Source organism: Benincasa hispida, chromosome 7 (assembly GCF_009727055.1).
Source record: "Benincasa hispida cultivar B227 chromosome 7, ASM972705v1, whole genome shotgun sequence".
Taxonomy (NCBI): domain Eukaryota; kingdom Viridiplantae; phylum Streptophyta; class Magnoliopsida; order Cucurbitales; family Cucurbitaceae; genus Benincasa; species Benincasa hispida.
The window spans coordinates 34,474,828-34,487,977 of record NC_052355.1 but is presented as its reverse complement, the minus strand read 5'-3'; the positions used below and the strand labels follow the sequence as shown (position 1 = coordinate 34,487,977).

The 13,150-nt window shown below is 29.8% G+C and overlaps 1 protein-coding gene across 1 annotated transcript; it reads right to left on the bottom strand.

Moving 5' to 3' along the window:
* Positions 1-2,101: 2,101 nt before the first annotated feature.
* Positions 2,102-4,581, bottom strand: LOC120080862 (LRR receptor-like serine/threonine-protein kinase FLS2). The gene has a single exon (XM_039035520.1). It carries the CDS (start codon positions 4,090-4,092, stop codon positions 2,287-2,289), a length of 1,806 nt encoding a protein of 601 aa, XP_038891448.1. The 5' UTR covers positions 4,093-4,581; the 3' UTR covers positions 2,102-2,286.
* Between the last annotated feature and the right edge of the window lie 8,569 nt (positions 4,582-13,150).

Here is a 13,150-nt window from a genome sequence, read left to right as displayed (position 1 = left end):
TGATAGACTAACAATGGGAGCATTTTTTTTTACCTTTTTTCTTTGAATTATTTGAAAGATTAATAGTATTAATACAACTTTTGAAAATCTAAGATTAATTTTTTTAAAAAATAAGATACTAACCGTTTCCATGCGTATATTAATAGTAACGATATATTCGAACTTTTATTAAAAAAGAAATTAAGGATATTAGTAAAAATTTAAAAAGTTCAAAGATATTTTTAAAATAAAGTACTAGTGGTTTGATTCCAAAACTAATGATAAAGGTATTTTTTTTATTTCTCCAATGTTCAGAGATATTATTGAAATAACATAGAAAGTTTAGAGTTAATTACCATGCTTTAGCCAAAGAAAAAAGAAAAATCCCACTACTTAATATTTGGATTGGGCTCATAGGTCAAGGCTGAAGCCCATTTTCCCAACTATGGGCCGTTTTAAATTTCTATGGCCCAAACTCCTTCCACCGTTTTGTCCCCAAACTACTTGTGGGTTTGGAATAGCTTTTGAAAACAAAATTGCTTTTCTTTTTTAAATAAAGTCACTTTTTCTCGATAAGAACATTTGGGGAAAAGAAAAAAAGAATTTACAATTTAAAGTTTATTTAGTATAGCTGAAATGATTTAAGATAATCAAAAGTGGATTTTTGGACGATCATAATAAATTAAAAAACAACATTTTAAAAATTTTCCTTTGCAAAATACAAAATCATTTTAAAAAGTTTGGGTGAGTTTGAAAACTATTTTCAATGCTTAAATGTAAATTAGTCAAAAACGATTTTAGAATGCTTAGATGCATGATTTAAAAAAAAAAAAAAAAAATCAATAGAATTTTGAAGTTGTATCCATTTGAAATATGAATTTAAATTGATGTAATTACTACTTTATGATTTAAATTAATAGAATCCTCAAAGTGCATAAGGTAAATTAATATTTAAAAAAATAAACAGTTATATCTATTTCATAAGCATAAAAATAGTTGCCATATTGGCAGCCATAATTAATAACTATTCTTTTTTAAATTCAAATTCAACCAAATGTATTTATTGCACAATGAATCTAATCAAGTTTTTACTATTTTCATTGATAGACTTTCAACATAACAGTGTATCACCATCTTTTAAATTTATAAACATTGTAGTTTTATAGTGAAAAATCTCACCCACGTGAATTAATAAATAAGTTAAGGTCTCGTTTAGTAATCATTTGATTTTTAGTTTATTTTTTAAAATTAAATCTATTTCATCAATATTTTTAACAATGCACCTATTTCTTAAGCACAATGGTTGAATTCTTAGTCAAATTACAAAAACAAAAATAACTTTTTGAAAGCTACTTTTTTTAGTTCTCAAATTTTGATTTAATTTTTTAAACTATTAATAAAAAGTATATTCATAGGCTTAATTTTAAAAAACAAAAACTAAAAGCAAGATCAAACAGGGTCTTAATTTTGATAGTTTATATATATTTCTTATCTTCAAAGGTGACTAGTGGATTATTTTATTTTAATTTTAGTATATAACTAGATAATTAAATTGTTATCCATATATATATATATATTCTTATTTGAATTTAATAACTATAGAATGAAAAATTAAACCATCAACATTTGAGATCGTAGTTAGTTTCTGACACACTAGGTTTTATAAGGTAGAAGATTCAAACATCACATCTAATCTCTTAGCAAAGGCATTTATTTTATGACAATTAAACTATGTTGCTTACTAAATTGTATTGCACATTAAAGTTTAAGGACTAAGCTGTTAGTTAATCAAAATAATGTTATGATTCACGAACTTGCTTCTCATGTCCAAAAATATCGTTTGTTCTTGATTTGGCTTGAAGACAATTCTCCAGAACTACATTCTTCGATAGTTGCTGCATGTCGTTGTTTTTAGTTTTTCATTTCTCTTGTATAGTAAAAAAAGAGTATATTTTTAACCCAAAAAAAAAAAAAAAAAAACAAGAAATTTGGAAGTAGAATACATAATTTTTAAAAACTAAAAACAAAAAATCAAATTTCGCTTTGATGCCCAAAAAAAAAAAAAAAAAAAACAAGAAATTTGTTTTTATGTTTTCCTCAATAGAGTAGTATGAAATATGAATAAGTAAACAAGATAAGTTAACTATATAATCAAATCAACAAGAAGATGAAGAATAAGAAAGAAAAACAAATGGATGGAACTTATTATCCCTAGCTCCTCAACGCCATGGCAGGGCTCATTTGAGATGATGAGCCACAATAAAGAAGCCATTCTTGTAATGGGCAGTCTTTTTTTCATCTTTCTTTTCACTGCTTCGTCTTCCTTTTCCATTCTTCTGTTTCTCTACAGGGCGGCAATGGCGTCCCACAAAGGCACAGATTATGGGCATAAGCGGCGACCGGAAACACATTAAACGGTCTTCCTTGAGGGATTTTTCCGCACAATCTGTTCGCTCTGAAGTTCGCATGTCGAAGCCGTTCGATTGCCAACAAGGTGTTTGGTATTTTGCCTGTGAGAGAATTAATGGAGATATCCAGCCATTGAAGCTTCACCAATGCTCCAACACTCATGGGGATTGTTCCTTGTATTTGATTTCTTGAAATATCTAACTTTATTAACTCTCCCAGGTTCGAGATTGAGCTCGGAATGTGGCCGGTGATCTTGTTTGATCCTATGTTCAGGACCTCCAATCCCAAGCCAGAGTTCAACTCTGGGATGATGCCGGTAATTTGATTCTTTGATACATCAATTACCTCCAAAAAGCCACTGGTTTTACTGTTTAAGATGTTTGAGAGTGACCCAGATATTTGATTTGAGTGAAGATCTAGAGAGGAGAGAACATTTGGCAACTTGAGTTCTGAAAGGTTAAATTTCAGCTGGTTGTTTGAGAGATTGAGTTTTTGCAGGCTTGACATGTTTGTCAAGAAACTTGAAATCCTATCTGTGAATTGATTATCTGAGAAGTCTATGGAGGTTATAGAATCAGGTTTTCTGAAGGTGGGGAGGGCTCCCTTGAGGCCACACCCAGCAAGATGCACTTCTGATAGTTCCTTGTTTCTGATCCAATCAGGAACTGTCTCAAAAATGAAGTTGTTATAAGAGAGATCTATTGTCAAAAGTGAAGGGATATGGCTTGCAAGAATGGTTGGCAATGGATCTGACAGCCCATTTCTTGATAGGTTTAGATTCCATAGATTCTGAAGCTTCGAAATGGAAGCTGGTATCTGACCTCTAAGTTGATTGCCACTGAGAGAGAGAGTGGTAATCGATTTAAGGCCTTCAATTTGGACTGGAATGTTTCCAGTAAGTCTGTTATTGCTTAATAACAAGTCCAAAAGCTTGGGCAAGCTGAAAATGGAGATGGGGATTGGCCCTGAAAGTTGGTTGTTTGAGAGGTCAATATAAGTGAGGTTTTTGAACTGACCCACATGATCTGGGAGGGCACCAGAGAGCTTGTTGGAGCTGAGATCAAAGTATTGCAAGCTAGGGAAGGTCTTGAAAGTCTGTGGAATTGGACCAGAAAGTGAATTTCTTGCCAAATTTAGCTGGAGAAGGTTCATAAGATTTCCTACGGTGGGTGGAATCTGCCCTGTCAAATGGTTGCCACTCAAAGAGAGGATCTGAAGAGAGGACAAGTGACCTAAACTTGAAGGGATGGTCCCTCCAAGGGCATTGTCTTCTAGGACAAGTTGAGTCAAATGGGACAGAGATGTTAAACTCTCAGGAATTGAACCACTGATATGCTTCATTCCACTTATCACAATTACCTCAAGAAAATGCAGATTGCCAAGAGCAGCAGACAGTGTGCCTTTCATGAAGAACTCACTATTCTTTTCTGGTCTTTGCAACTGCAAGCTCGTCACTCGCCCCCTCGCGTCACAGGTCACACCTTCCCAATCGCCGTTACAGCAGTCCGTTCCTGTCCACGATGCTAGAATATCCGTGGTGTCCTGCACAATTCTTGCCTTGAAGCTCAACAATGAAGCTCTATCTTCCACTGCACAAACTGGCGCCATCGGCGCCACCGTCGTCATCGTCGTCTCTGCAACCAACACAGCTAGCAAGACATCACACAAGCAGAGAAAAAGCAATACCCATTTCGGAAACTGCATTTTTGAGAGATGGGTGGTAATCAGATCCGACAATTCTGCTTAAAATCAATAGGGGAAGAAAGAAGAGGGAGAAAGCAAAAAAGTTGGAAAAAGTAATGGACAGACAAGGATTTTTATTCTATTCTATCACTTAGACAAGAAGGAATAATGATGAAAAAGAAGAGTTGTTAATAAAAATATGTAAGGCTTCAAAAAGAGGAGAGAATGGAGGAAGTATTTATAGAGAACAAAAGAAGAAGAAGATGAAGTAGAAGAAGAAGGAAGTGCTTTTTGGAGAAAGTGAAAGAGTGAGAAATTTGTAAATCAAAGTTTGAATATCAATAAGCTTAAAGAGATTCACATGCTGAGTTTTTTTTGTTTGTTTAGTTTTATAGCCGTTTGATCACAAGGATCCCAATTGCATTTGAAAGTTGGAGCGCACTGTATTCAAATTCCTCAGCCTTTGAAGAAAAATCAATGCCCAAATTTAACTTATCATACTTATTTCTATTACCCATCATTTCATTTTTTTTTTCCACTTAGTTTTTAGGGTTATTAACATTAACCTTTAGTTGATTAATTATGGATTAGGTTGTTAATTATCATTCGTAAGTTTACCTGAATTTGATTGGGTTTGTGCTTTTAATGGGTTAAAATATCTACCAAGTATTAAAAATGTGTATAAAAAATTATAATTGCAATCGATAGCACTTTAGGGTTAACAACTATATATATATATAGCAACAATTTAAAAGAATTTAAATGTAGCAAAATTTATTAGTGATAAATTCCTATTAGCGATATAATCTATCACTAATAACTCCAAGAGTTGATTCTAAATTTTACTATATTTGTTAATATTTTATGTCTGATTATTATATTTGCAACTATCCTTTAAACTGCTTTTTTATTTAAAAATATACCTGCTTCAAATGTTATAACATTATTAAATTTCATAAATGTTTCAAAATTAACACTACTGTTAGAGTTGAATTTTTTTAGAATATTAGATAAAAATTGAGACTTGGAACTTGGCAGTGCTCAAGTCTCAATTTTTATTTCGTCGTAGAATTTCACGGCCCAATTTTCATCAAATTTTGTAAAGATCACTATTCCAAGGAGTAATTTGAAATATCATGAAGAATCAGAGCATTTTAAACAAAATGCAAAGTTTATGAGTAATTTTGTAATAGAAAAAAATAAATGTTAAGCATTAGATCGGCTTTTTCAATTCAATTTAAGGATTAAAATGAAATATTTAAAAGTTAGTAATAAAATTTATTTTCCTTCATTTATTATTTTAAACCAAAATTCCATCATTTTTATAAAAATAAAGAATGTGACATTGTTATTGATATAGATATAGATTTTTCATCTAAGTTTGCTAGGAACGTTTTATATATTTTCCCTAAAGTCTGTTTGAACTTTTGGGAGAGATTTATTTATTCATGGAACAGTCATAATCATGATATCATTCATTAAAGCCATATACCAAAGTGTACCCAATAGCTTTGGTATTGATTAAAAATAATTAACAATAATATAACACTTTCACTAACACAAATAGTTGCAAAAACCTTGGATTTTGTGAATTGGCCCATTTGTATGTACATACAATTATGGATGGGAATTTTAATTAACAACATACTAATTATATTTGCATATTTGATGACAAAAGGTGTACAAATTATAACAATAAGTACCAAGAGAAAAGAGGCAAATTCATTCATTTTGTATCATCCTTATATTCCTCTTTTCTTTTCTTTTTTTTTACATTCCTTTGTTTTTATTTTTGTATATATAAGTTATGTTTTTTTTTTAATGAATATTGACGGATTGTTGTTCTCTTCAAATATATCATAGGCTATTCTGAGTATTCAATTGGATTGTAATCTAAATCATCACAAAAATAATTACTATAAGGACTAAATTATAGAAACAAACCAAAGTCATATTTAGAAAAAAATATAGTTCTATTTAGTACAGATCAAAATATCAAACTCACGTAACTGATCATGAGAATCTTAATGAAATTTACTATTTTTTTTTTTTTTCTGAGAATGAGAATGTAGAATTAAAGAATATATATATTTATTATATATAATTTCTATGATGAATCGTTACTGGTTTACTTAGCTCACCTTATCTCACCATACTTTTAAATACGCTTACTAACGTACTTCTAAATCACACATAAATACACTTTAAATTATGTATTCTCCTATAAATTTGAATTTTAAAAAATTAAAAAATTAGTTTTGAAATTATCCACTTTTACAAAAAAAAAAAAAAATAATAATAATTAATTAATTAAAAAAAGAAAAAAGAAAACCTAAATGACATATTTGAAGATTGCATTATATAAAATATAATGTCTAATCATGTTTTATAATAACCTCCCATTAGGTTGAAAATTCAACTATTAGTTGACTTACTTGGCCAAAGCTGTGGTCCAAAGTGGTTTCATATCGACCAATTCTATGTTGATAAAGTTCTCATTATACAAATTTTCACAAAGTAATAAAAACTAAATAAATATCTTTTTTTAAAAAAAATCGCATCATACAAATGGAACTCCTTTTTCATCACCAAATTTAAATCTAAATTAATGAGAGAGATGTAACTAATTTTTATATAATAGAGCTATATCTAATGAAGTGTTATGTGTTACATCACTTTGATACGAATTTTTAGTACAATATAAGAAAATAGAAAAGATTTGAGGGAAAGATAAATTAGCAAAAAGGCACCCATAGAGAGTGATCCTCAAGTCAATTTTGAAAAAAATCAAATCTACGAGTATGAAAATCTAAATCATGAGCGACAAAATCACTCCTCCGATTGAAAAGAAGGAAACCTTGGACAGATCCACTATGATCGTAATCAGAAATGGAGTCCATGAAATCTTGAACCTCATTTATGTATTTAGTTTTTCCAACCAAGAGATTCGAAAGGATTAGAGAATTTGTTTCAACTAAAGCGGGAGAAATGTTAGCTTCAAGGGTTCTAGAAATTCCCTCAAACATAGCACATAGCCTCATCGAGCTCAATGAATCCCATCAAAGGAAAATGGTTCTTCATAGTAAGCTAAAAATGACATCTTCACGAATTCAGAAAGGAGCAACTGGTTTAACGTCCACCGGATAAGATCATAATTAAAAGAGATGTGCTCATTTGAAACATTGTGAAAACTTTGACATCGCTATAAAAATATTGCTCCAAAAATTATACATCATTTGTAATAATAAAAAAAAAAATAAAAAATCTTATAGGTTGAAAAGGGATAAGATTCACTTATTTTTTCAATTTTTGCGCGATGTGTTTGTATTTTTAAGAATCTCTTTAAAAACATATTTTCAATAAATTGTTAAACATATATTGTTACAGAATTTAAAGAAAGTGACAATGAAGCTAATTTATAAAGGAAATATAAGTCATAACAAAGTTATTTCACTCCGTTTGATAACCATTTTGTTAAACAAAATAATGATAAGAAATGTAAATGATATAAGATTAATTTTTAAAAATAAAATAGTTATCAAATGGAGTCTTAATGATTGATTTTGTATCTAATTAAGTAAGTTTAGTGTCATGCAAAACTTTTAATGAAATGAATTTTTTCAACGTCACTTTATTAAAATTTGAAGGTTTATTAGTAAGAATTGGACTGAAGGTAAAAATTATAACATTTATTTAAGTATTATGAATATTATAATAATAAATAGATATTCATTGCTTAGTATCTCAAAAGTCATGTGTCACTTTTCATGTTGTCCATGTGCCTTGTAATTATTCATGTTTGGTTTCCATGTAAGTCCATATCTTACTTGTCACTTTGTCTATAAATGGTGGCATTTTGTAGATCTTAAAATCACACATACATCGGTGAGAATTTTACTTCAAAATTTTACTAATTTTCATATTATCCAATTTTATAATTTTAATTATTTTATTTTATATTATATTATATATTAATATCAGTATATAAATATATTATTATATTATATTTTCTCTATATTTGTGTTCTTGTGGTGCTTCTCAAATTCACAACACAAATTCATTATTCTTTTTTATGAACTTATAAATTATATGTGAAAAATGGATACACATTATCAAACTTAGATTTTTTTCTAAAAAAAAAGTCCTACCAATAAATCAATTTTTAATTAAAAAACACCATACAAAGCAAACGGGAAAATTGAACTCCATAGAAAACGAAAATGTTAAAATACCATTTTAATGATTAAGTTTATTCAATTTTAATTCTCGTACTTTCAATAAATCTTAAATTTAGTCTTTCAAATTTAAGTTTTATAGAAATTAATTAAATAATAATAATAATACTAATTTTCATGTCAAAAATTAAATATGTGAATATATTTTCGAAATTCATAGTGAAAATGCTTGTTTTACAAAATAATAATAATAATAATAGTCTTGAAAACCAAATTTAAGATTTATTGAAAATATCGGAACTAAAATTAGACAAGTGAAAGTACAATGACTAAAATTGAACAAGTTTTTAAGTATAGGTACTAAAATTATATTTTAACGAAACAAAAACAAAAGGCTAAGGCTTCATCTGATAACAATTTGATTGTTTGTTCTTGGTTTTGAAAATAAAGCCTACAACAACTACATGCATCTATTGATTTCTTTGTATTTGTTATCTATGTTTTTGGAGTGCTTTCAAAATTCAAGCCAATTTTAAAAATTATTTTTTTATTTAGAATTTGTTTAAGAATTCAATTGTTTACTCATAAAGGATAAAAATGATGATTAGGAAACGGTGAGAAAACAAACATGATTAAAAAAAATTTAAATAGTTATGAAATGGGGTTTAAGTTAATTAATATAATTAATAATAATAATAATAATTATTATTATTATTATAAACACTGATTTTTTAAAAAAAAAAAAAAAAAAAAAACTTGAACTTTATCTTTGGTTATAAAAGTACTTTTTTAAAAAAGAAAAAAGAAAAAAAAAATTTGTAATAACTTTTAACTTTTAATTCACATTTGAAAACTAAATATCCTTTAAAAAATCATGAACATTTGAACTTGGACAAGTGTGACGGTTCAAGTTTCAATTTAGTAGGGGGTGTTTGTGGATTAGATTGGGTTGGGTTGAAGAACTTTTTATCCAGCTCAATTGCTTGGGTTATAAATTTCTTTAACCTAAATAACCCTTATTAAAAAAATGAACTCAACCATGAAAATTTTGGATTAGTTTGGTTTAGGTTACTCGAGTCATTTATTTAAATTTTTGGTCTAAAAAAAAGTAAAATGTTGATGAGTAAAATTTTGGTTGAACTATTTTCATATATTATTAAGATTTACCGACTCAATTTCAATTTATATAATGAAAATTTTCTTTTGAAAGTGCTAAACAACTATTTTTAAGAATTTATGGGAATAAAATAAAATTCATAAAATTGAATAAAACTAAATAAATATATGTATATATACTTGTATCATTAGTGTGTGTGTATATATATATATATATATATAAGTTATAATAAGTTCGGGTTGGTTTGAGTCAGTTTGGGTTATTTTAGATGAACCTACGAACCAACCCAACCCAAAAAAAATTCATTTATTTCAACATAATTGAAGTCAAAAGAGTTGATAACCTAACCCAAACCGCACGATTGGTGGATTGATCGATTTTTTGAACACCCCTACAATTTAGAACTATTGTTCGTCGACAATTCCAGATCTCAATCATTGTTGTTTCGTGATAGATCTACTGCCTTAAAAGCAAAATCGGCGCGACCTCGGTGCTAATTCGCCAAAAGCAGGTTGCTCCCCAAGGTTAACACAACACCCTTCCTAGATGTGCACTCGTCAAAGAAAAATTGAAATTAAGTGAAAACTTTGCTCAGAATTAAATCATTTTTAATAGATAAAAATATAATGTCAAACTCACCCTTGAGGACTAAAACAACCATTTTTTTTTTCTTTTTATCAGAATCCAACAAAAGCATTTTTAAATTAAATGTAGAAAATGTTTCAGATCTTAATTACATATAAAAACGTTTCATATCTAAATTAAATACAGAAAATCGTTTTCAAATTTAAATTAAATATGAAAATGTATTTAGAAATCTTTGGCTAATTTTATGACAAGTTATTCCAGCAAATGACTAATTGTCTAGTCATTTCCAACAATCCCCCACGAATGATTTGCAATTAAAAAACAATAAATAATTTATTTGAGCAAATATAAGAGAATAAACTTAAACATCAATATCTTTCGATTTGAATTGATGCATAGTGAAATAGGGCAACAACTTGATTAGAGAGTGAATTACCTCTTGAACTTTTAGTAACTATGGTTGAGACCCCCACAACATGTTTTACTCCTTAAATTTTCATCGATTTCAAGATAAAAGCGTGCTATTTAAGGCCATGCACATAGAACCTTGGGTCAACGTGAAAGCTCTAGGAAAATACCCTTAAACTTTTCCATAGGAGGTGGCTACACGTTCACAACCACGTTAATTGCTTCATCAAGTCTATCGCAATAAACCACTCAAAAACTAAGTTATGAAGACTTTACATCTGGTACACACCAGGACCAACTTCATCAAGTCTGTCAAAGACAAACCACTCAAAAACTGAGCTATGAAGATTTCACAATTATCCGTCAAGTCCATACCAGGACCATCCAAAGGAAGGGCTATGAATTTTTAAAAGTTTTAGTTCTGTCCATCAAGTCCGCACTAGGACCACCCAAATGAAGGGTTATTGTAACAATCTGTGCATTCATAAAGTTGAATTTATGATTTTTGTATTAGTTGAGGACATTTTGTTAATTTCGAGATTTAGTTGTTTAAAGGAAAAACTTTGGATTTTCACATCGCGTTAATTTGAAATTTATGTTAATGTCGAAGATTTAATTTAAATTGGGGAATTGACTTTTAATTTTGGAATTTGGTTTTGTAGAGGAAGAGGAAAGGATTTAAAATATATATACATTTATAGTTATGTGTGTCTAGAAGGCAAGGATAAAAGAGAATAAAATAAAATAAAGTAAAACCAAATAAAATTTTATTTTATTTTATTTTTTATTTTTTTAAAAAAAATTCTCTTTTCCCCCACAAACCCTCTCGTGATATTTTTGGCTTCGTGATGTGTGCTAGAAGTGTATTATGAGTGAAGATGGAAGATAAGATTGATTTAAATGAAGATGAATGGTGAATGACTTCTCTAGATGAGAAGAATGGATCATGCGTTACACTCACTGGATGATGCGTACAAGCTTTACCTGAGCTAGATCTAAGTATAAATCTAATTTAAGTTCCTGGTAAGTTCAGGGTCAAACACAGGGATTTAGGTTAGAGTAATGCAAGTCTTGCGTTGCACTAATGTAGAAGGGTTCTAAATAAATGTTAAAAAAGTTATCTACACTATTTTAACTGCATGCATACAAGAAGAAATAGGAGTTCAAGTGAAATATAGGGTTCAATGAAGGAATAGTGCTAAGTGATAGATGGATACATTGATCCAAGTAAGATGAACACGAAATAGTGTGGGTGGAAGATGGAAAAGCTTTTAGAATTTTAGCATGCACAAAGTCACAAATGCATTTAACATGGTAGATTATAAGCAGAGGCAAGTGTGAATGGATTAAATGTACGGTTTTATAAAAATTGAAATTTTCTTTACAATAATACACTTAATCGCATGAGTGATGAATGGAAATAAAGTAAAAAGAAAAGAATCAAGCCACAGAGTTCAATTTCTTGTCCTCTTTGGCTTGATCTTAATGTGTGTACAACCAACTTGTTAAAGAAATGAAGAAAAGTTCTCTCTCAAGCTTGATTCTCTTTAATTCTCCTTCATCAACAATAGTGATGGTTCTTTTCCTCCTGTGATCTTCTTGCAGCAGAAAAACTACTCTATTCTAAGCTCTAAGATGCTCTCTCTATGTTATGCTATGCTGCATTTTTCGATTGCAAATCTTCTGTTTATAGGTGTTTTCCCTCAGCAACTTGTTATATGACAACATTAATTTAGATACCCTGGTCAACCGCCTACCATTTCAATTGTTTTTCAGATGCCGACATTCAGATACCCATACTTGCAAGTGGTGATTTGACAAGAATAGCTCAAACCAATGTATCTACTACGCATTGAAATTCTTCAGACGCATGCCTTTGCGTTAGTTGAGCCTGCAACACTTAGTGAAATTTATTGAAATCTTGCGATGAGATGAGTTAGTAACGCAATTTTATCAAAAAGAATGTTTTTGTAAAGGTTAGTTATGTTTGAAGGATTCCATGCATTTTCCTTTGAGAAAGATGAGATTTTATCATTAAGAATCATGTTCATTCTAACTTCGAGAGACCATAACTTGTAAATCTACAAGTTATCATGCTTCTCACTCTCTCTCCCCCCCCAATTCGTTTCTCACCTTGCATCTCAGTCTAGCCGCCTCCTGATGGAACTCGAGACATACGCAGCGGAAAAGACCTAATTACACTCTAACTGCTTTTAATTTAAAGGAAAAATGCATGCAATTGAAGGAAAAACAGTAATTAAAATTACCTTTGTAGCTCCCGAAAATCGCTCTCCCTCGCTGAATCTCGACCCGAACACGAACGAACCACTACTAGAGTTGACATATTATCCTCTGGACTCAGAACTGGGTTGTGGGACCCGGTGGATGAAGAAAACCGAGAGAGAGAAAGAAATGGGAAAAAGAAGATGGAATTTTGGTTTTGGGTTTTTCTTTTTTCAGCCCAATTTTGAAAAAAAATTTGGCAAAATTGGCAAAACTATTTCAACCAAATTGAAAAGCCCAATTTATAGGAAAAAAAAACATGCAACAATTGCATGAACCAAATCCATAAAAACCCAACACCTATAATCCACTATCTTAGTGGGTTTAATGTCTCCACTATAAGCCAATACCTAGCCCACTATTTTTTTAGTGGAATTATCCAACAAAAGTTTGGATTTTCCCACTAACTTTAGTCAAAGGGCAAAATAGTCATTTGGTCAAATCAAAATTAGTCACACGGAAAAAATCATAAAAAGTCAAAATATGACTTTTTTGGTCAAAGTTTGAC

Coding starts and splice junctions, on each gene's coding strand:
- LOC120080862 (XM_039035520.1), bottom strand. CDS start 4,092: ATGCAGTTTCCGAAATGGGTATTGCTTTTTCTCTGCTTGTGTGATGTC.